Here is a 21,138-nt window from a genome sequence, read left to right on the forward strand (position 1 = left end):
TGAGATCTGAAGTGATATCAACTTGGATGGACACAACAGTATTTTGAACACCCACATTCTCATGAACAGTCTAACAGAAAAAGCTCTTCCCTGCTGCAGAATAATAATCTATCACTTTCAGATGCTGCAAATACATCACAAGAGGAAGCTGTCCTTGTTTGAAGGTTAGTCTCTACCACCTTTTCTTGCTTCCAAGGATCAGGTCTCAACATGGCTAGAACCAATAAACAAATGCAGTGAATTTGCAGGATACAAAGTAAATATACAAAAATTAGTAGCATTTCTATACATTGATTTTAAAAACTAACAGAAAAAGAAATTAAGAAAACAATTCCATTTACAATTGCATCAAAAAGAATAAAATACCTAGGAACATATTTAACCAAGGAGATGAAAAACTTATACACTGAATACAATAAGACAATGATGAAAAAATTGAAGAAGACAAAAATAAATAGATATTCTGTGTCCATGTATCATAAAAATTAATTTTGTTAAACAATGTCCATACTATTCGAAACAATCTTTATCAAATTTCCTGAATATATCAGTTAGCTTCCAGAATATGACACTTTAAAAATCCTAAAATTGGTATGGAGTGACAAGACCATGAACAGCCAAAGCAATCTTGAGAAAGGACAAACCTAAAGGTATCACACTTCCTGATTTCAAATTATATTGCAAAGCTGTAGTAATCAAATAGTGTGGTATTGGCATAAAAACTGACACATAGATCAGTCAAACAGAATTGAGAGCCCCCAAAATAAACCCATGTCAATTAATTTATGACAATGGAGCCAAGGATATATAATGGGGAAAGGGTAATCTCTCCAATAAATGGTAATGGGAAAACTGGACAGCTACATACAAAAGAATGAAACTGGACCACTGTCTTACACCATACACAAAAATCAACTCAAAATGGTGTAAAGTCTTGAATGTAAGACCTGAAACCCTAAAACTCCTCGAAAAAAAACCAGCATAGAAAGTAAGTTCCTTGATATCAGCTTCAGCAATGATTTTTTTGATTTGACACTGAAAGCAAAGGCAACAAAAGCAAAAATAAACAAGTGGGACTACATCAAACTAAAAAGCATCTGCACAATAAATGAAACCATTAATAAAAGGAAATAGCGATCTATGGGATGGGAGAAAATATTTTAAAATCACGTATCTGATAACAGGTTAATATCCATTATATGTAAAGAACTCATTACCATCCTGCCTAAAGCAATTTACAGATTCAATGCAATCCCTATCAAATTCTGACAACATTTTTCAATGAACTAGAACAAATAGTTCTAAAATTCATATGGAACCACAGAAAATCCTGAGTATCCAAATCATTCCTGAGAAAGAAGAACATAGATGGTGGAGGGGTTATGTTCCCTGACTTCAAACTATACTGCAAAGCTACAGTAATCAAGTCAATTTGGTACTGGCATAAGAACAGACCTATAGATCAATGGAACAGAATAGAGAGCCCAGATACAAACCTGCACATATATGGTCAATTAATGTATGATAAAGGAGCCATGAATATACAGTGGGGAAAAGACAGCCTTTTCAATGGTTTTGGGAAAATTGGACAGCTACCTGCAAGAGAATTAAACTGGATTACTGTCTAACTCCATACACAAAAGTAAACTCAAGATGGGTTAAAGACTTAAATGTAAAACATGAAACCATAAAACTCTTAGAAGAAAACATAGGCAAAAATCTCTTGAATATAAGCATGAGCAATTTTTTTCCTGGACACACCCCCTTAGGCAAGGGAAACAAAATAAAAAATGACCAAGTTGGGACTACATCAAATTAAAAGCATCTGTACAGCAGAAACACTATCAGCAGAACAAAAAGGCAACCTACAGTATGGGAGAGTATTCTAAAATGATTTATCCAAAAAGGAGTTAACATTCAAACTATATAAAGAGCTCATACACCTCAACACCAAAAGAACAAACAACCCTATTAAAAAATGGGTGGAGGACCTAAATAGACATTTCTCCAAAGAAGACATACAGATGGCCATCAGACACATGAAAAGATGCTCCACATCACTAATTATCAGGGAAATGCAAATCAAAACCACAATGAGATACCATCTCACACCAGTCAGGCTAGCCACTTCCTTCACAGTTGGTGGGAATGTAAATTGGTGCAGCCACTGTGGATATCAGTATGGAGTTTCCACAAAAAGCTAAAAATACAAATACCGTTTGACCCAGTAACTCCACCTGAAGAAAACAAAATCCCTGATCCAAAAATATATATGCACCCCTATGTTTATTGCTGTATTATTTACATTAGCCAAGATATGGAAGCAATCTAAGTGTCCATCAGCAGATGAATGGATAAAAAAGAGGTGGTTCATATATACAATGGAATATTATTCAGCCGTAAGAAAAGAAATCCAGCCATTTGATACAACACTGATGGATCTAGAGAGTATTATGCTCAGTGAGATAAATCAGGCAGAGAAAGACAAATACAATATAATTTCACTTATTTGTGAAATACAAATACAAAGCAAAACAGAATGAACAAAACTCACAGACACTGAGAAGGGACTGGTGGTTACCATGAGGGAGGGGTTGAGGTGGGTGGAGGGGGAGGGTGAAGGGGATAAAGGGGCACAAAAATTCTCAGTCATAATGTAGGTTGGTTATGGGGATAGTAGTACAGCATGGAGAATATAGCCAGTGAATTCTATAATATCTTCCTATCTTGACAGATAGTAGCTGTACTAATAGGGGTGAGGATTTAATAATATGGGTAACCGTTGAACCACTGTGTTGTATATTTGAAACTAATATAAGACTACATGCCAATAAACAGAAGAACTCATTCAAGTCCCTTGCAAACAAACAAAAAATCCAAGCAATCCAATTTAAAAAATGGTCAGAGGAACTGAACAGACATTTCCCAAATCAGACATACAAATGGTCGATGGATACATAAAAAGGTGCTCACCATCACTAACCATCAGAGAAATGCAAATCAAAACCACAGTGAGATATCACCTCATACCTGTTAGAATGTTCATTATCAATAAGACAAGAGATAATATGTGTTAACAAGGACATGAAGAAAGGGGGACCCTTGGGCACTGTTGGTGGATATGTAAATTGTTATAGCCACTATGGAAGACAATTTGAAGGTTCCTCAAAAAATTCAAAATGAAACCACCGTATGATCTAGCAGTCTCACTTCTAGTTATATAGCCAAAGGAAATGAAAATAGGACATCAAAGAGATATCTGCACTCCCATATTCATTCCACTACCACACATGCTGAAATTTGTTCAGATTTTATGCCTTGACAAGGAAAGATGCCCATGACTCATTGTTGAGAGAAAGGGGAGGAAAGTTTACAGAACAATATGCATGACATCATTCCTTCTGTGTTTATAAATGATAATTACATAAACAAAAATGATGGGAACAATATTCAAAGTGTTAGTAACACAAAATAAACTAAGTGTCCATCAATGAATGATCAGATAGAGAAAATAAGGTGAATATATATATAGAAAGGAGTACTATTCAGCCATGAGAAAGAAGGAAATCCTGCCATTTGTATAAACATAGATGGACCTTAAGGGCATTAAGGTAAGCAAAATAAGCCAGACAGAGAAAGACAAATATTGCATCATATCACTTATATGTTTAACCTAAAAAATATCAACTTTTAAAAACAGAATAAAAAAGCAGTTAGCAGGGCTGAGGGATAGGGTAAGGAGGGAGAAGTTGGTAAAAGGTTTAACTTTCAGCTATAAGATGAATAAGGTCTGAGGATCTAATGTAAGACATCTAATGTGACTATAGTTGATGACACCATAGTGTATAGTAGAAATTTGCTAATAGAATAAAACTTAAATAGTCTCACCCTCCCGCAAAAAGATAATCATGTGAGGGAATGGATGTGTTAATTAGCTAGATTTGTAGAATCCTTTTACAATGGATACATACGTCAAATCACCATGATATACACTTTAAATATCTGCAGTTATATATCAATTATACCCCAATATAGCTGAAAGTTTGAAAAAGAAAGAAAGAAAGAGAGGGAGGAAGGGAAGGAGGAAGGAAGGAGCAGAAGGAGGGAGGGAGGGAGGGAGGGAGGAAAGAAAAGAGAAGCGGTCTGGAGAGAGGACTGAGAAGGCAGAGGCGCTGTTACTGTGAAGTTCACAAGGCGGACCCACGCCCCGGCTGCTCCCTCCCACAGACGCTGCCTGAGGCCTCAGAGCGCTCTAGCAATTTGAGGACTGGATCATGTACATATTCATAATTTCATCTTCTTGTTCTTAAATAAGGCCTTAAATTGTCAAAGTTTCAGTATCACAGTTCTGAGTTCCTAAGTAACACAGATCTATCTCTGAGAATGGGAAAGTGATACTATACTTAACCAATCTTCAGTCAGTAATTGCTTAATCATTTCATTTGCATTTAACAATAATAATGCATTATTTTGTTACTCGGATGATTAAAAATACCTAAGTAAATCCATTCATCCAATTTCACTCTACTTGGTATGGAAACTGTTTTTTAAAGCATATACATTAATTTCAATTTTTGATAAAATGTGGATCCATGTAGTTCCACTATCACACATGCTGGAATTTGTTCCAGATTTTATGCCTGGGCAAGGAAAGATGCCCATGACTCATTGTTGAGAGAAAGGGGAGGAAAGTTTATAGAATATGTATGACATCATTCCTTTTGTGTTTATAAATCATGATTACATAAACAAAAATGACGGGAACAATATCAAAGTGTTAATAATTGTCATCTCTGAGAAGTGGAGTTATTGGAATGTGGGAGGGAATCCTTTTGTTTTGTTTTTTTTTAATATTTCCAGTTTGAAGTATCCTGGTCTTAGGACCACAAGTATTTCTATTAATAGTAAAAATGAATGAGAGGTAAGGAAGATGAGAAAAAAAAAAGAAGGGAAACCAGAGAAGGAAATTAAAATATTCCTGAAGTAGGATACCAGAAAGTGTTAGGTAATGATGGCTACTTCCCGGAATTATGCTGGGGCTCTGTACCTATTGATGATTAGAACAGAACAAGCATATAATGAAAATAATTCAATTTATTTTAACAGATAAAACTCTCTTCTTTTACAGATATTGCTTTCTTCATGTATGCCATAAGATTGTATTTACTGATGAATTTGAGTATGTTGGATACCTTGTCATACTGATGAATATGTTTCCTATTATAATTTCTTGGATATCTGTGTTAGGAGATATCTATAAGCATGAATTAAAATACTCTAACTACCTTTTTCTTGCATTTTATATCCTGGAAGCCCTATTAAAGGTAATCTAAAATGTGTGTGTGTGTGTGTGTGTGTGTGTGTGTGTGTGTGTGTGTGTGTACATGTTATGTGTCTAACACAGAGATTTCATTTTTCACCACTAGCTACACAGTATTCTAAAGGAATGTATGAAATTCTCCACCATTTTTCAAATAAACTTTAATTTTTAAAGGTTATTTTTTCGGGTGCCTCAATAGAAAATATACAAACTTTAGGGATTGATTTTGTATGTGCAAAAATAAAATTTTAAATGGTGTGTGTCAAAGGGACCCAGAGTGAGTTTCAGATGTATTGCAAATGTTCTTAAACTTAGCAAGGTGGTGAGTACATGGGTGTTCATTTTATTATTTTTATACTATACAGATAAACAGATGGATAGGGAGATTGATTGATATTCATTTATACTTGAAAAATATTTCATAATTTGTTTTTTTATTTAATATAAAGGTAGTTGCTCAATGATGCAAATGTATGCCCAAAACTGATAACAGTATTGTGTCACATAGGTCAAAAAGTTGTAGTATGAAATATTTTTAGCCAGAATATTGAAATAGAAGAAATATATCTGATATTTGGGCAAAATAAATGAATCGCCAATCTTTACCAGAGCCCCTGCAGAGACATGATATTGATGGATGGGTTGGGATTCACATCCAATCACATTGTATGCTATAAATCCAAAATTGGTTGGAAAGTCTATAGGAGATATCATATAATTAAGAGAAAGTAAAGCGATTAGGGTTAGGGTTAGTAATAGCATGAGGGTAAGAGGGAATGGTTCCCTAAAAATGTGCTACGGTAGGAAGAACACTGAGCTGGGGTTCAGTGGACCTGGCTCAGGTTTGGGTTCCTCTAACAAACTGTTAGCTCTTCCCCAAGTTACCAAACTTTTCCGAGCCTCAGTTTCTTCTGTAAAATGTCAGGGTTGGCCTAAATGATATATGACAATCCCTCTAGTTCTGTTATTCTTTGTATTTTGCCCAGTTTAAGATGCTGTCATAGCTATGTGTAGCCATAGCTTCATTCAATCAGCAGAACCTGAGACAGCAGAGACATGCTTCCCCTTCTTAGCTGAGAGAATACTGTGCAGGCCTCTTCTTGCCTCTCCCTTCTACTGAATTTCAGATTCATTCTCACTGTTCAATATGCATCCTTTACCATCTTTTCTATTGGGTTCAGTTCTGCCCCTTTCTATGGTGCCTTTCTAAATATCAGTTATGTGAATAACAAAAATAATACATGACCATCTGTAAGATACCAGTCATTTTGTTTATAACATTTCGAATCCTTAAATTAACCCTTTAAGGTAACCATTGTACCTTGCATTTTACAGATGAGAGACATGAGTCTTTTGCCTAAAGTCACATAGCTAATGAATAGTCAAGTTGGTATCCAACCCCTCTAAGATTGTTTTCTTTCTAATATTCATTGCTGCCTTAAAAGTCTTCTTGTATTTTCAACCTTTTCCACAAACACTCCACAACCTTTTGGAGGAAGGGGTCTTTTCAGCTTTCTCAGAAGAAGAGTTATCACTCTTCTCATCTGAGAACCAGGATGTGGCATTACCTGAACTTCCAACCATTCTCTGACAAGCTTATATTCAATAAACTTTTCTTCTTTTGAAGCCTACACTATCCTTTTACACCAGTCTTTTCCTCTCCTATGTCTGTATTCTAGTGACCTCCAGGTAACTGTTTCACATCTCTGAATAACTGGTATCTGGATAAAGTCTTACTCTTTTTACTTTGTACTCTTTGGTTTTTTCAAGTGGCTAAGACAATGATCCAAACTATACACTGTTTCAATCAGAAAGAAATGAGACAGAGGTTCTACAGAGGTTAAATGGTCAATTGAACAGGACCTCACAAGATCAGGATCTTGTCTTTTGCCTCCTAGAGTCAGAGACTGAATTTCCTCAGCGCAGCTAAATGTGAGCCGGCTCAAGGGAAATGACTCTCTACCACTAAACTCAGAGTTTGTTTATAAACAAGTGTCACAACTTCTTAATTTATACTGGAGCATATGCTTCCTCTGGGACATGAATATAAATGTCCCCTACACTTTATTTGAATCATAGTGAGTAGGGGGATCAGGCTAGTTAAAGAATACAAAATAATCAAAACTACAAATCAGTGTTTAAAAATTATAATAGAAAAATGCACAGAGTACTTTGGAAAAAATAGGAGTTCCTTATACAAAATGGGGTCAAAGAAAGAAGGCTTTCCAGGGAGAGATACTTTAGTTGAATTTTGAATAATGAATAAGAGTCACAGTAGAGAATGAGTGAGTATGTAGCATAAATTAACAACAAAAGCTAGGGAAAATTTAGAGAAAACACTGACAACACACCTGATGACTGGAGCTTAGAAATGGGTTGGTCAGGGTAGAGGCTGGAGAGATGTTAAGTTTGTGCAGAATATATGGAAAATGACACAAGTAACATAGGCATGAATTTAAAAATAAAGGGCCCCATAGACCATGCCATCTCATTCATTCCCTGCCATCAACTACCATTCATAGTCTAATGATTCCTAAATTCATGTCTCCAGCTCAGATTTTATCTGGAGGCTCAGATCACATAGACAACTGATGACCATACCTCTCCAACAAATTACTGTGCAAACATCTCAAATGGCCTATTCAAAACAAATTTATCTTCTCCAAGCCTACTCTTCCTTCAAAATTCCACTGGATATAGTTTCCTAGGCTGGAATCCACAATCACCTTTGACTTCCCATTCTCTTAGCTATAGTAGGCTTTCAATATAAGTTCTTTTCAAGTAAAGAATGAATGAATGATCATAAAATAGTAGGTATTTTGAATACTTTCTTCATTGGAATATATGTTTCAATATTTCAACCACTTAATTTCAAATTTACATGATTACTTATTGGTATTTCAGACAAGTAGAGTCTTAAGGCAGATCAGAGACAACCTAACTAGTGATGTTTCAGTTATTGTGAAAAATTGTGGAGTGAAAAAACAAACAATATAATGAAATTTATTTTTTAATCAACAGATAGCAGCAATGAGGAAGGAATATTTTTTACATATCTGGAACAAATTTGAGTTAGCAATTATAATTTTGGGCATCATAGATGTAATTCTTACTGAGACAAATTCCATTGATTTTACTTTTGATGTGACTCAAATGGTGGTCTTTATGAAACTTCTTCAGCTTGTTCGAGTATTACGAATTTTGAAGGTAAAGAACTATTAAATCATTTAACTTCACATTTCTCCTGACTTCTTCATATAATGTGGACTAAAGTTAGTTTACTAGTTTTATGGCTTCCACTTTCTGTTGGGCTGATGTTTATATTTAAAATTTTAGATCCCCTTAACAAATAAGCTTTATAACATAGCATATTATGAATATCCAAATTAGAAATTCATTTAGCACAAGAAAATATAGAAATACTCATTACAGCTTTTCCTCTGAATAAAAGCCATGAAAAATTCCATTTTAATGTAAATACAAACTAACCCCCAAGTAATGTTTATGCTTATAAATACTTGGAATAAAAGATGGAAATCAATAAAACAACTATACAAACCATTCATGGTGACCAAGCAAATAGCATACATTCATGCAAATCAGGAAACCAAAAAATACACATTTTGTATTACAGAAATTCATAGTATTTAAGAATCACAGCATCCAAGATGGCCTTATATTGTCCACACATCTTTCTATAACCAATATGGTGGATAGTTATTTATTTTCTATATGACTATTTCAATTACATGAAACACCATCACAACGTGTATATAATATGCACATGGATACATTTTCCCCCTCTCTCTCTACCTCTTTCTTTATTCATACATGAACAAGATGCATATATACATATAGGCACTGTGAGAGAAACAGTGCTAAGTAAGACATTGTTGATTTAGAGATAAAACTAACAGATAGAATCTTTACATTTAGAAGCTTTCTTACATATGTTAAAAAATGCTCTTGGTACAGAAAGGCCTATATCAACCAGCTGTAAAAGTATGGAACAAGAAGCCTTTTCCTTTTCACTATTGTATGAGACTGTAAGTAATGCTAGTGTGTATTTTGACCTGAGGAAAGCAAGTCTATGGTATTCCAGTAACTAGTTAAATCTTACTAATAAGAGGATATATATAGTATACCAAATATTTTAGATGAAGAAACTGGTAAACCATCTAAGAAAAGTTTGTTTATGCATTCAGAAAACTCTGAACCCTTGTTTTTATGTCAAATGGTAGGTCCTTGAATTGATGACAAATTAGTTATAGTCTCTGCTACCAGACAGTCTACAGTAGAAAGCACAATTAGTAATCTAGATATTCCAATGTTATAAGATAGGAAAAGTACAAAATAATAGAGTGCACAGAAGTGCTAGTGGGATGGAAAACATTTCCTTTATTAGGTGATACTAGAACTGAATCTTCAAGGGTGAGTATAAATTTTTGGAGATTAATGGCAGGTGGTTGGAGAGTAGAGTATGGAGATTGTGGAACCTAGTCAAGAAAACATAGAGAAGAGCCAATTCTGCTAAAGTTAAGGGACTGCACAATGATAATGGATAACCTGGAGACTTGAACCCTATGCAAAGAAACAGTAACAAGTTAATTGTGGGGTGCAACAGGTAGTATACTTGTGGTGGATTCTAACCTGAATGAACTATCTAGTAGGAAGTTTAGTAGATTTAGCAGGTAAAATTGGCAATACTTCATAGACAGTCATTTATGAGCTAAGGTCAGAAGATTAATCACATTGTTTTCCAAGGATTTAAACCAGTTGAAAATAGCATCGAATTTTCTATAAAGAAAATCAGTAAAGAATAAAGTCTTAACTTTACATAGGTGCCCAACATTATTAGTTATAGGGGAATATTCAAGGCGTGAAGTTAGTTATTAAGATATACCATAAATAAAACAAGAACCTTGACAGGTTACTACAGTTACTGCTGACAGGATGTCATTTTTTATTATTACCTATTTTAGTTAAACAACTAAATCTAAACATATAAATATTTTTAAATATATTTATAAATATATTCATAAACATCTATAAATTTGTAATTAACTAAAATTTGTGCAACTTATATTAACTAGCAGTCCTGCTTTTTAAAGCTTGTAACACCAAAGTTGCTGCAAATAACAGATAAAAGGATTAGTCATCAGCTGTCCTTTAAGTACGCAATACTAAAAGGGTATGTCCAAGGTGAAGTAGACACAATGACCATAATAGATGAGATTGCAAGTTCTGAAGAGGTTAAACAGGTGAGTAAAACTTTTAAAATACTAAGAAAAAGGTTATTTTCCCCACCCCTCAGTTGCCCTCACCCATCACATCTTCTATCTATATATGTCGATGTGGTTTTTGACCCCTGGTTTGCTAAATTTTTTCTATAAAAACTTAAACTAGTCTACATTTTAGACTGCTGAAATGCCTCTTTGTTGAGATGTCTGTGCCACACCAACAAGTTACAAGTATCTTGGAATACAAGTCTTTGTGAAAGCTATCATGAAATCCATGTGCAATGGTCAGTTCCCTCCCCAGTGCAAATTCCAGGATGTGCCAAGTTACAGATGTATTAAACAGGAAATACTGGAGGGTGAGAAGTGATGGCAGTTTGACCAGAGCTTCCTCATAATTTCCCAAAGTCTCGTTCTCTCTTTCTGTATCCCTGATTTTCCTGTAGCAATAGCAAAAGAAGTAAAGGCTAGGAATCTGGCAAATAGAAAGAAATAACCAAAACTTTTCCAGAAGGCAAACTTGTCTAATTCCCTCATTATACTGATGAGAAAAATGAAGCCAAGAGATCTTAAATGATTATGCCCAAAGTCACATAACTAGCAAACAGCAAAGAGAATTCTGGGACCTACATTCTAGATTTTATTTTTTATTTTCTCAATTGAGACATATTAACACAGATACATGCCCACAAGTTTGTCAGCTATGTGAAGTTAAATATTTTCCTTTCAAAGAAATGTAGAAAATTCGAATGTCATCTGTCATATGCTCAAAGCTTAATAGTTAAAAAAAAAATTGAACATACAAAAAAATTCTGCTCTTCACCACCTGTAATTTTAAAACTATTTTCCTGAATTTGATTACCTTTTATAACCACTCATTTTTAGCACTGGAATTCGAGGATACACAGTAGAAAATAAAAAAAAAGACTTGAATCTCTCAGATGCTGCCCAGTTTTAGTCCTCATTTCTGCTCTTCCATGGCTCAGCCAAACCTTCTACCTCACTTAATGTTGAAAGTTGCCCCTGTGTCCCAAATTTGGAGACTCTCATAAATGTGGGATTCACATATAAATCAAGTATAAAAATCAAATGAATAACCGTATCTGACTTGATTGTTTATAGTTCATGATGCGTGATCAAAACCGAAAGTTTCTGTGATATGACTGCCCTTGCACTGTTCACCATGTAAGAACTTGTTCGTTATGCTTCAGAAGATTGGAGACTGTTGAGAATTAGGCTTGGGGTTGATTAATGATTGTGCATTGAGTCCCCTATACAGAATTTTATTGTTGTTAACAACCATTTGATCAATAAATATGATAGATGCCCTCTAAAAAAAAAAAAAAAGTTGAATGAGAAAGTACCTACCCTGCCTGTAATTTACATAATCAATAGTATCCTAAAGGAAGTTGCCTTAAGGAAAAGTGTATGACTCACCTTCAGTTTTCTCAAAATCACCCAAGATAATGCTTGCTTCTAAGCCTCTCCACCACTCTTGTTTGAACAAAATAAAGTTCATTGCTCAAAATTCAATTCTACTCTTTAAAAAGCTCTCCATTATATTTCTTTAGGTTAAAAATCCATCAGTTGCAAATGTAAAATCCTGTCATAGCAGCTTGTTTTCCAATGGAGATAATACTTCTTTTGTTCCATAGATGCTGTTAAGGAGGGTAACAAAGAATACAGGACATGCTATGGAAGAGCTAGGTAAGTATTCTCTTCTTAAAGATTCAGCATGGACATCTCTTACCATCATTTCTTCATAGAGGTAATGTTTTTGATAACTAAATTGATCTGTAAGGATACGTATTTACTACTAAGAATAGAATAGACAACTTCAACAATCACTATGATCATATTTTTGGCTGGATAAGAATAGTGTACTTTTATCTCTCCTCACTTGTTCTCTCTGACTTATACCCCAATGAAGGCCTTTTAATTTGTTTAAAGAAAATGAATTAGTATGGCATGATTACACATATTATTATCACCTTTTAAATTCTACTTTGTTTCAAACCAGAAGTACATATACCTTCCTAGCAACACAAAGAAAAAAGTTATTTTTTTTCTTCCACTTGCCACAGTGCTGCCATCTGAGGATGTAAGCTTTCTAATGAGTTGAAATCAGAACAGAGTCTCAGAGATTCCTGTTGTGACTTCTGGGATCCTTAGTTCACAAACACAACAAGAGCCTATTCTCTGAGTCATGCCAGGCCATGCTCCTAGTGCAGAACAAATCCTATAAGTAGGACAGACACACTCCTACGGTATAGTGTTCATGTGTGTGGAGAAGAAGGGGGTTGGTACCAGACTGTGGGTAGTAAAAGGACACACCTAGGATGAGAATGAGGCCAGGCTTGAGATACCTTCTATGGAAGATAGTTGTCAAGCCAGAAATGAAGTCAGGACCAAGGAAAAGCCTAACTGTAGAATCTTAAGTGGGTGAAACTTTATCTAGGCATTCATGAATCCAGACCAGACAGGCAGAAGATCATAGATGGATGAGCCATGTTGATGCACAGCAAAGTGGGTGAACAATGACTTGGGCTAAGGGAGAGGATTTAATCAGAAGCCATATCTGCAGAGCCTACAGTAAAAATACCCTGATTCAAAGAGAATAGAAAAGCAGATTGTGAACTGTGAAACTACAGCCCAGAAAAGACTCTTGGTGTACAGTGCAGATGGATCAGTATAATTGATTCTAGAACTGGGGTCATCTGTCCCGTATGGGCTCAGGCACAAGTATGAGCTGCAGGTAGAACTCTGTACCCTTGATGACTTACAATTGATTGTAGAGACTTCAGCAGAAAGAAATTCATTTCCGTGTTTAAGCTTGTACTAACAGATTGAAGCTGAAGTATTAGCGTATTGTCCACATGAAACATTTAAGCAATATCCTTATTTCATCTGAAGATATTTTGTTATTTTTCAGGCTACTTTGAGTATGATCATCCAGAAATCACTATCACTATGAAAACAAAGGAAGAGATTAATGTTATGCTTAATTTGGCTACAGAAATTGTTAATGTTTTCAGGTTAAAAGGAATTATTCATGAAGTTGAAAGTTCTGAAATTGATAAGGTAAGGTAGAATATTTTCAAATCAAATATACTTAGTTGGTATATAGTCATTCATGATCTTCAAATCTACTTTTGGCTCTATCCAATATAGGCCTTCCCTGAGATATGAATATCTCACTAAAAATAATTTTCTAAAGAAAAGCAACCACCACTGAGAATTTATTTCCTATAGCTCTGGTGATTGACTACTTTTTCCTTTCTTGCTACGGTGAGGGACCATCTCTTGTATCCTTTGCTCCCAAGACAAGGGTATGATAAACCTGTTTCTCATCCTAAGCTAGAGTGGTTATCAGTATGTTCCTGAGAATTATCTGTGATATTGAAACAACTTTTCTCACAGAAACTATGGTCTATAAGCACACTCAATTATATGGTAATAATCAACTACATATCCTTTCTTTAAGTTATTTAAATGATAATGTGACATGTAAAAGATAGAGAGGGATGTAACTAATTCTGTAAGTATGAAATTTATTCCCCAAATTGAGAATAGTATAAGCAAAAAAAACATGAATACATTATGCTTACAAATACATATACTAGACTTATTAAAATAATAGTAGCTAATTGAATGGCAACATTTTAAAAACATAATGTACTATGACTAAGGTCTGATATCCAAAAATAGCTATAAAACTTACTTATTAAGAGATCAAAGCAGGAAAGCCATTTAATAAAATCTAACTCTCTTTCAGAAAGTTCAAAAAAATTCCGCAAAGCTAATAAGAGAAGTAACATTGTTAATTGGATAAAGGGTATCTATTAGAAATCTAAATCAAACATTGTATTAGATGGCAAAACAGTTTTCCTGTTAAAGTCAGGAACAAAGAAGAATGAATAGTTCTACTCCGAGCATTGAATGCTGTGTTGGAAGTCTTAGCCAGGACTTTAAATGTTTTTCTTTAAAAAAAAAGAGAAAGAAAATTAAGTGTTGGAAATTTTGGAAAGAGGAGAAAACTGTTATTGTTGATTGTTTAATTTAAGCTCCTAGGGAATTAGCTTAAAAGCTGTAGGTTTAATAAGAAAATTCAATAAGGTATCCAGTAACAAGATAAATATTAAAAATTCTCCCCCAACTAAAGAAAATGTAGAAAAGTATTCTATTCACAATAACAATTAAAAACTTGAAATCCTTAAGTATGAATTGAACTTAAAATATATAACAGGCATGTGGCAAGAACTATAAGGTATATTCAATCAGGCAGAAGAAAGAATCAGTCACCTTGAAGGTAGGGCAATGGAAATTATCACATTTGAGGAACAGAAAGAAAAAGATTGAAGAAAAGTGAACAGAGTCTAAGGAACCTGTGGGACACCATCAAGTGGACCAACATATGCACTGTGGGAGACCCACAAGGAGAAGGGAGAAAGGGACAGAGAAAATTTGAAGAAATAATTCTGGGAACATCCTAAATTTGATAAAAGTCTTGAATATTAACATCTAAGAAAGTCAGTGAACAAGTAGGAGACCCACACTAAGACATTATAATCAAATGCCAAAAGACAGAAAGAGAAACTTTACAGTCAGAAAGAGAGAAACAAACAGGGAATCCTCAATAAGATTATCATCAGATTTCTTATCAGAAACTTTGGAGGCCAAAAGGAAGTGGACTGATATGTCCAAAGTACTGTAAGAAAAAAAAAACTGTTAACCAAGAACCCTATAACCAGCAAAACTGTCCTTAGAAGTGAAGGAGAAATTAAGATATTCCCAGATCAACAAAATCTGAGGAAGTTCATTGCCACTAGGACTGTCCTAAAAGAAATGACAGAGGAGTCCTGCAGATTGAAGTGAAAGGACACCTGACAGTAATGTGAATCCATATGAAGAAATAAAGATCTCAGTAAATGTAAATAAACACATAGGCAATTATAAAAGCTAGTATTATTAAAATAATCATTTGTAACACCACTTTTTGTTTTCTACATTATTTGAGAGACTAAGACATTTAAAAAACATTTATTAGTCTAAAAGCTGATATTACTATAACTTTGGCTTATAACTCCACATTTCCTTTCTACATAACTTCAGAGACTAATAAATTTAAGAAATTATTAGTTTCTGATTTTGGACAAACAATGTAAAATGTTATTTCTGTGACATCAATAACTGAAAGGAGTGGGGATGGAGTTGTTAAAAGAGCAGAATTTCATGTTATGGAAATTAAGCTGGTATAAATTCAAATCAGAGTGTTATACCCTTGGATGTTAAACATAACCTTCATGGTAACCAAAAAGAAAATAAGTAAGGAATATATATAAAAATAAATGAAAAAGAAATGTGTTTTAGTACCCAAAAAAAAAAAAAGTCAACTAAATACAGAAGAAAACAGCAATGCAGGGAATGAGGGACAAAAAACTATAAACCATGTAGAATAAATAGTAAAATGACAGAAGCACTCCTTTATCAGTAATTACCTTAAATGTAAGTGAATTAAACTCACCAATCAATACAAAAAGTTTGGCAGAATGAATAAAAAAACATGATCCAACTTTACTCTGTGCATAGTAAAGCTGGGTATCCACATGCAAAAAAGAAAAAAACTGAAGATGGACCCTTTGCCTAACACCACATATAAAAGTTAACTCAAAATGAATCCATGACCTAATCATAAGATCTAAAACTATAAACTCTCAGAAGGAATCATAGAGCAAGGATTTCAGGCATTGGATAAGGCAGTGATTTCTTGGAAATGACATGAAAGGCACAGGCAACAAAAGAAAAAACCTTTTGCACTTCATGAAAAAAATTTTTTAAATGCACATGGTGTATTTCATGTGCACCAAAGGGCACTGTCAACAGAATAAAAATGCAACCCACAGAATAAGAAAGATTATTTATAAGTTATGTATTGATAAGGATTTAATAACCAGAATATATAGAGAACTCCTGGAAGTCCACAGAAACTGAAATAAAATACCAATACACAGTCTAATTAAACTAATTAAGCCTAATTTTTTTTAAATGACAATACCAGGTATTACCAACAATGTGGATCAATTGGAACATGAGAGTGGGAGTGTAAATTAATTTAATCATTTTGGGGAAACTGTTTGGCCAAGTCTACTAAATTCAAACACATACATGCCTTGTGACCCAGCAATTAGATTATATAACCATACAGCCAACAGGAATGTGTACAAGAAGCAAACACTTTGGGGGTGGAGCCAAGATGGCGGCGTGAGTAGGACAGTGGGAATCTCCTCCCAAAAACATATATATTTTTGAAAATACAACAAATACAACTAATCCTAAAAGAGAGACCAGAAGACACAGGACAACAGCCAGACTACATCCACACATGCGAGAACCCAACGCCTGGTGAAAGGGGTAAGATACAAGCCCCGGCCCGGCGGGACCCAAGCGCCCCTCACCCCAGCTCCCAGTGGGAGGAGAGGAGTCGGAGTGGGGAGGGAGAGGGAGCCCAGGACTGCTAAATACCCAGCCCCAGCCACCCGCACCAAAGCGCAGACACAGTGCATGTGTGGGGTGCTGGAAACTAAGGAAACAGGACAGCAAGACCTTGGAGTGGGTCCCAAAGCGGGCGCCCCTGTGACAAAGAAAAGCGAGTGCTTTTTGAAAGTCTTAAAGGAACAGGGATGCCACAGCTAGATGGAAGCTTCCCCGGTCAAAGCCCAGCAGCTGGAAATTCCAGGGAACCCTGGGCATACTAACCCCCCTGGGCAACAGCTCTGAGACCCCTCACGGAGGTAAACAGCCAAACAGCCCCCTGTCCATTACCTCTCCAGGGCCCCGCCATAGCAGAGCAGGAGCCTGAGGCTGGCTACGCCCACAGCAAGGGAGCTTCCTCAATACCGGCCGGGCAAGATACAGAGACCCAGTCTACAAGCAATTGCCCAACACAAGCCACTAGGGGTCGGAGTTGTCCCAGTAAAAAATGGCCAGGAGCTAGTGGAAAGCCTTGGCCCTCCCAGCTGACAGAAAGTAAATAGCTCACCATTGCACCTATCAACATGAAAAGGCAAAAAAATTTGATCCAGACAAGACTAACCCAGACAGCTTCGACACCTGCTACATCTTCCCCTGAGAAGGAACCTGGGGAGATAGATTTAGCCAGTCTTCCTGAAAAAGAATTTTAAAAAAGTCATAACCATGCTGATGGACTTGCAGAGAAATATGCAAGAACTAAGGAGGGAGAACATAGAAATTAAACAAGCTCTGGAAGGACTTCAAAACAGAATGGATGAGATGCAAGAGACCATTAATGGACTAGAAAACAGAGAACAGGAACACAGAGAAACTTCCCCAAAGTAGGGGAGGAAATGGCTTCTCAGACCACAGAGGTACACAGAACTCCCATGACAAGGGATCCAAGGAGGGCAACACCAAGACACATAATAATTAAAATTGCAAAGATCAAAGACAAGGACAAAGTATTAAAGGCAGCCAGAGAGAAAAAAAAGGTCACCTACAAAGGAAAACCCATCAGGCTATCATCAGACTTCTCAACAGAAACCCTACAGACCAGAAGAGAATGACATGATATACTTAATGCAATGAAACAGAAGGGCCTCGAACCAAGACTACTGTATCCAGCACGATTATCATTTAAATATGAAGGAGGGATTAAACAATTCCCAGACAAGCAAAAGTTGAGAGAATTTGCCTTCCACAAACCACCTCTACAGGGCATCTTACAGGGACTGCTCTAGATGGGAGCACTCCTAAAAAGAGCACAGAACAAAACACGCAACATATGAAGAAGGGAGGAGGAGGAATAAGAAAGGAGAGAAATAAAGAATCATCAGACCATGTTTATAATAGCTCAATAAGCGAGTTAAGTTAGACAGTAAGATAGTAAAGAAGCTAACCTTGAACCTTTGGTAACCACAGACTTAAAGCCTGCAATGGCAATAAGTACATACCTTTCAATAATCACCCTAAATGTAAATGGACTGAATGCACCAATCAAAAGACACAGAGTAATAGAACGGATAAAAAAGCAAGACCCATCCATATGCTGCTTACAAGAGACTCACCTCAAACCCAAAGACATGCAGAGACTTAAAGTCAAGAGATGGAAAAAGATATTTCATGCAAACAACAGAGAGAAAAAAGTAGGTGTTGCAATACTAGTATCAGACAAAATAGACTTCAAAATAAAGAAAGTAATAAAAGATAAAGAAGGACATTACATAATAATAAAGGGCTCAGTCCAACAAGAGGATATAACCATTATAAATATATATGCACCCAATACAGGAGCACCATCATATGTAAAACAAATACTAACAGAATTAAAGGAGGAAATAGAATGCAATGCATTCATTCTGGGAGACTTCAACACAGCACTCACTCCAAAGGACAGATCCACCAGACAGAAAATAAGTAAGGACACAGAGGCACTGAACAACACACTAGAACAGATGGACCTAATAGACATCTACAGAACTCTACATCCAAAAGCAACAGGATACACATTCTTCTCAAGTGCACATGGAACATTCTCCAGAATAGACCACATACTAGTCCACAAAAAGAACCTCAGGAAATTCCAAAAGATTGAAATCCTACCAACCAACCAACTTTTCAGACCACAAAGGCATAAAACTAGAAATAAACTGTACAAAGAAAGCAAAAAGGCTCACAAAGACATGGAGGCTTAACAACATGCTCCTAAATAATCAATGGATCAATGACCAAATCAAAATGGAGATCTAGCATATGGAAACAAATGACAACAACAACACAAAGCCCCAACTACTGTGGGATACAGCAAAAGCAGTCATAAGAGGAAAGTATATAGCAATCCAGGCATATTTAAAGAAGGAAGAACAATCCCAAATGAATGGTCTAATGTCACAATTATCGAAATTGGAAAAAGAAGAACAAATGAGGCCTAAGGTCAGCAGAAGGAGGGACATAATAAAGATCAGAGAAGAAATAAATAAAATTGAGAAGAATAAAACAATAGCAAAAATCAATGAAACCAAGCGCTGGTTCTTGGAGAAAATAAACAAAATAGATAAGCCTCTAGCCAGACTTATTAAGAGGAAAAGAGAGTCAACACAAATCAACAGAATCAGAAACGAGAAAGGAAAAATCACGACGGACCCCACAGAAACACAAAGAATTATCAGAGAGTACTATGAAAACCTTTATGCTAACAAGCTGAGAAACCTAGGAGAAATGGACAACTTCCTAGAAAAATACAACCTTCCAAGACTGACCCAGAAAGAAACAGAAAATCTAAACAGACCAATTACCAGCAACGAAATCGAAGCAGAAATCAAAAAACTACCAAAAAACAAAACCCCCGGGCCACATGGATTTAGTTCAGAATTTTATCAGACATACAGAGAAGACATAATACCTATTCTCCTTAAAGTTTTCCAAAAAATAGAAGAGGAGGGAATACTCCCAAACTCATTCTATGAAACCAACATCACCCTAATACCAAAACCAGGCAAAGACCCCACCAAAAAGGAAAACTACAGACCAATATCCCTGATGAATGCAGATGCAGAAATACGCAACAAAATATTAGCAAACCGAATTCAAAAGTACATCAAAAGGATAGTACACCATGACCAAGTGGAATTCATCCCAGGGATGCAAGGATGGTACAACATTCGAAAATCCATCAACATCATCCACCACATCAACAAAAAGAAAGACAAAAACCACATGATCATCTCCATAGATGCTGAAAAAGCATTTGATAAAATTCAACATCCATTCATGATAAAAACTCTCAACAAAATGGGTATAGAGGGCAAGTACCTCAACATTATAGAGGCCATATATGATAAAACCACAGCCAACATCATACTGAACAACGAGAAGCTGAAAGGTTTTCCTCTGCAATTGGGAACAAGACAGGGATGCCCACTATCCCTACTGTTATTCAACATAGGACTGGAGATCCTAGCCAAGGCAATTAGTCAAAACAAAGAAATACAAGGAATCCAGATTGGTAAAGAAGAAGTTAAACTGGCACTATTTGCAGATGACATGATATTGTACATAAAAAACCCTAAAGACTCCACTCCGAAACTACTAGAGCTAATGTCAGAATTCAGCAAAGTTGCAGGATACAAAATTAACACACAGAAATCTGTGGCTTTCCTATACACTAACAATAAACTAATAGAAAGAGAAATCAGGAAGACAATTCCATTCACAAAAGCATCAAAAAGAATAAAATACCTAGGAATAAACCTAACCAAGGAAGTGAAAGACCTATATCCTGAAAACTATAAGACACTCTTAAGAAAAATTAAAGAGGTCACTAACAAATCGAAACTCATCCCATGCTCTTGGCTAGGAAGAATTAATATCGTCAAAATGGCCATCCTGCCCAAAGCAATATACAGATTCGATGCAATCCCTATCAAATTACCAACAGCTTTCTTCAATGAACTGGAACAAATAGTTCAACAATTCATATGGAAACACCAAATACCCCGAATAGCTAAAGCAATCCTGAGAAGGAAGAATAAAGTGGGGGGGATCTCACTCCCCAACTTCAAGCTCTAC

The 21,138-nt window shown here is 35.7% G+C and overlaps 1 protein-coding gene across 6 annotated transcripts in view; it reads left to right on the top strand.

Moving 5' to 3' along the window:
* Positions 1-21,138, top strand: part of SLC9C1 (solute carrier family 9 member C1) — an 85,640-nt gene that overhangs the window by 42,011 nt on the left and 22,491 nt on the right. For 5 of the 6 annotated variants that reach the window (XM_073230408.1, XM_073230409.1, XM_073230412.1 and 2 more), the window contains 5 exons: positions 5,129-5,324; positions 8,342-8,527; positions 10,432-10,581; positions 12,213-12,264; positions 13,490-13,638. In XM_073230408.1, the coding sequence (XP_073086509.1) occupies positions 5,129-5,324; positions 8,342-8,527; positions 10,432-10,581; positions 12,213-12,264; positions 13,490-13,638 (733 nt within the window). The remainder of the gene's footprint in view (positions 1-5,128; positions 5,325-8,341; positions 8,528-10,431; positions 10,582-12,212; positions 12,265-13,489; positions 13,639-21,138) is intronic. The other variant, XM_073230410.1, reaches the window with a different exon arrangement.

Source organism: Manis javanica, chromosome 3 (genome assembly GCF_040802235.1).
Source record: "Manis javanica isolate MJ-LG chromosome 3, MJ_LKY, whole genome shotgun sequence".
NCBI lineage: Eukaryota > Metazoa > Chordata > Mammalia > Pholidota > Manidae > Manis > Manis javanica.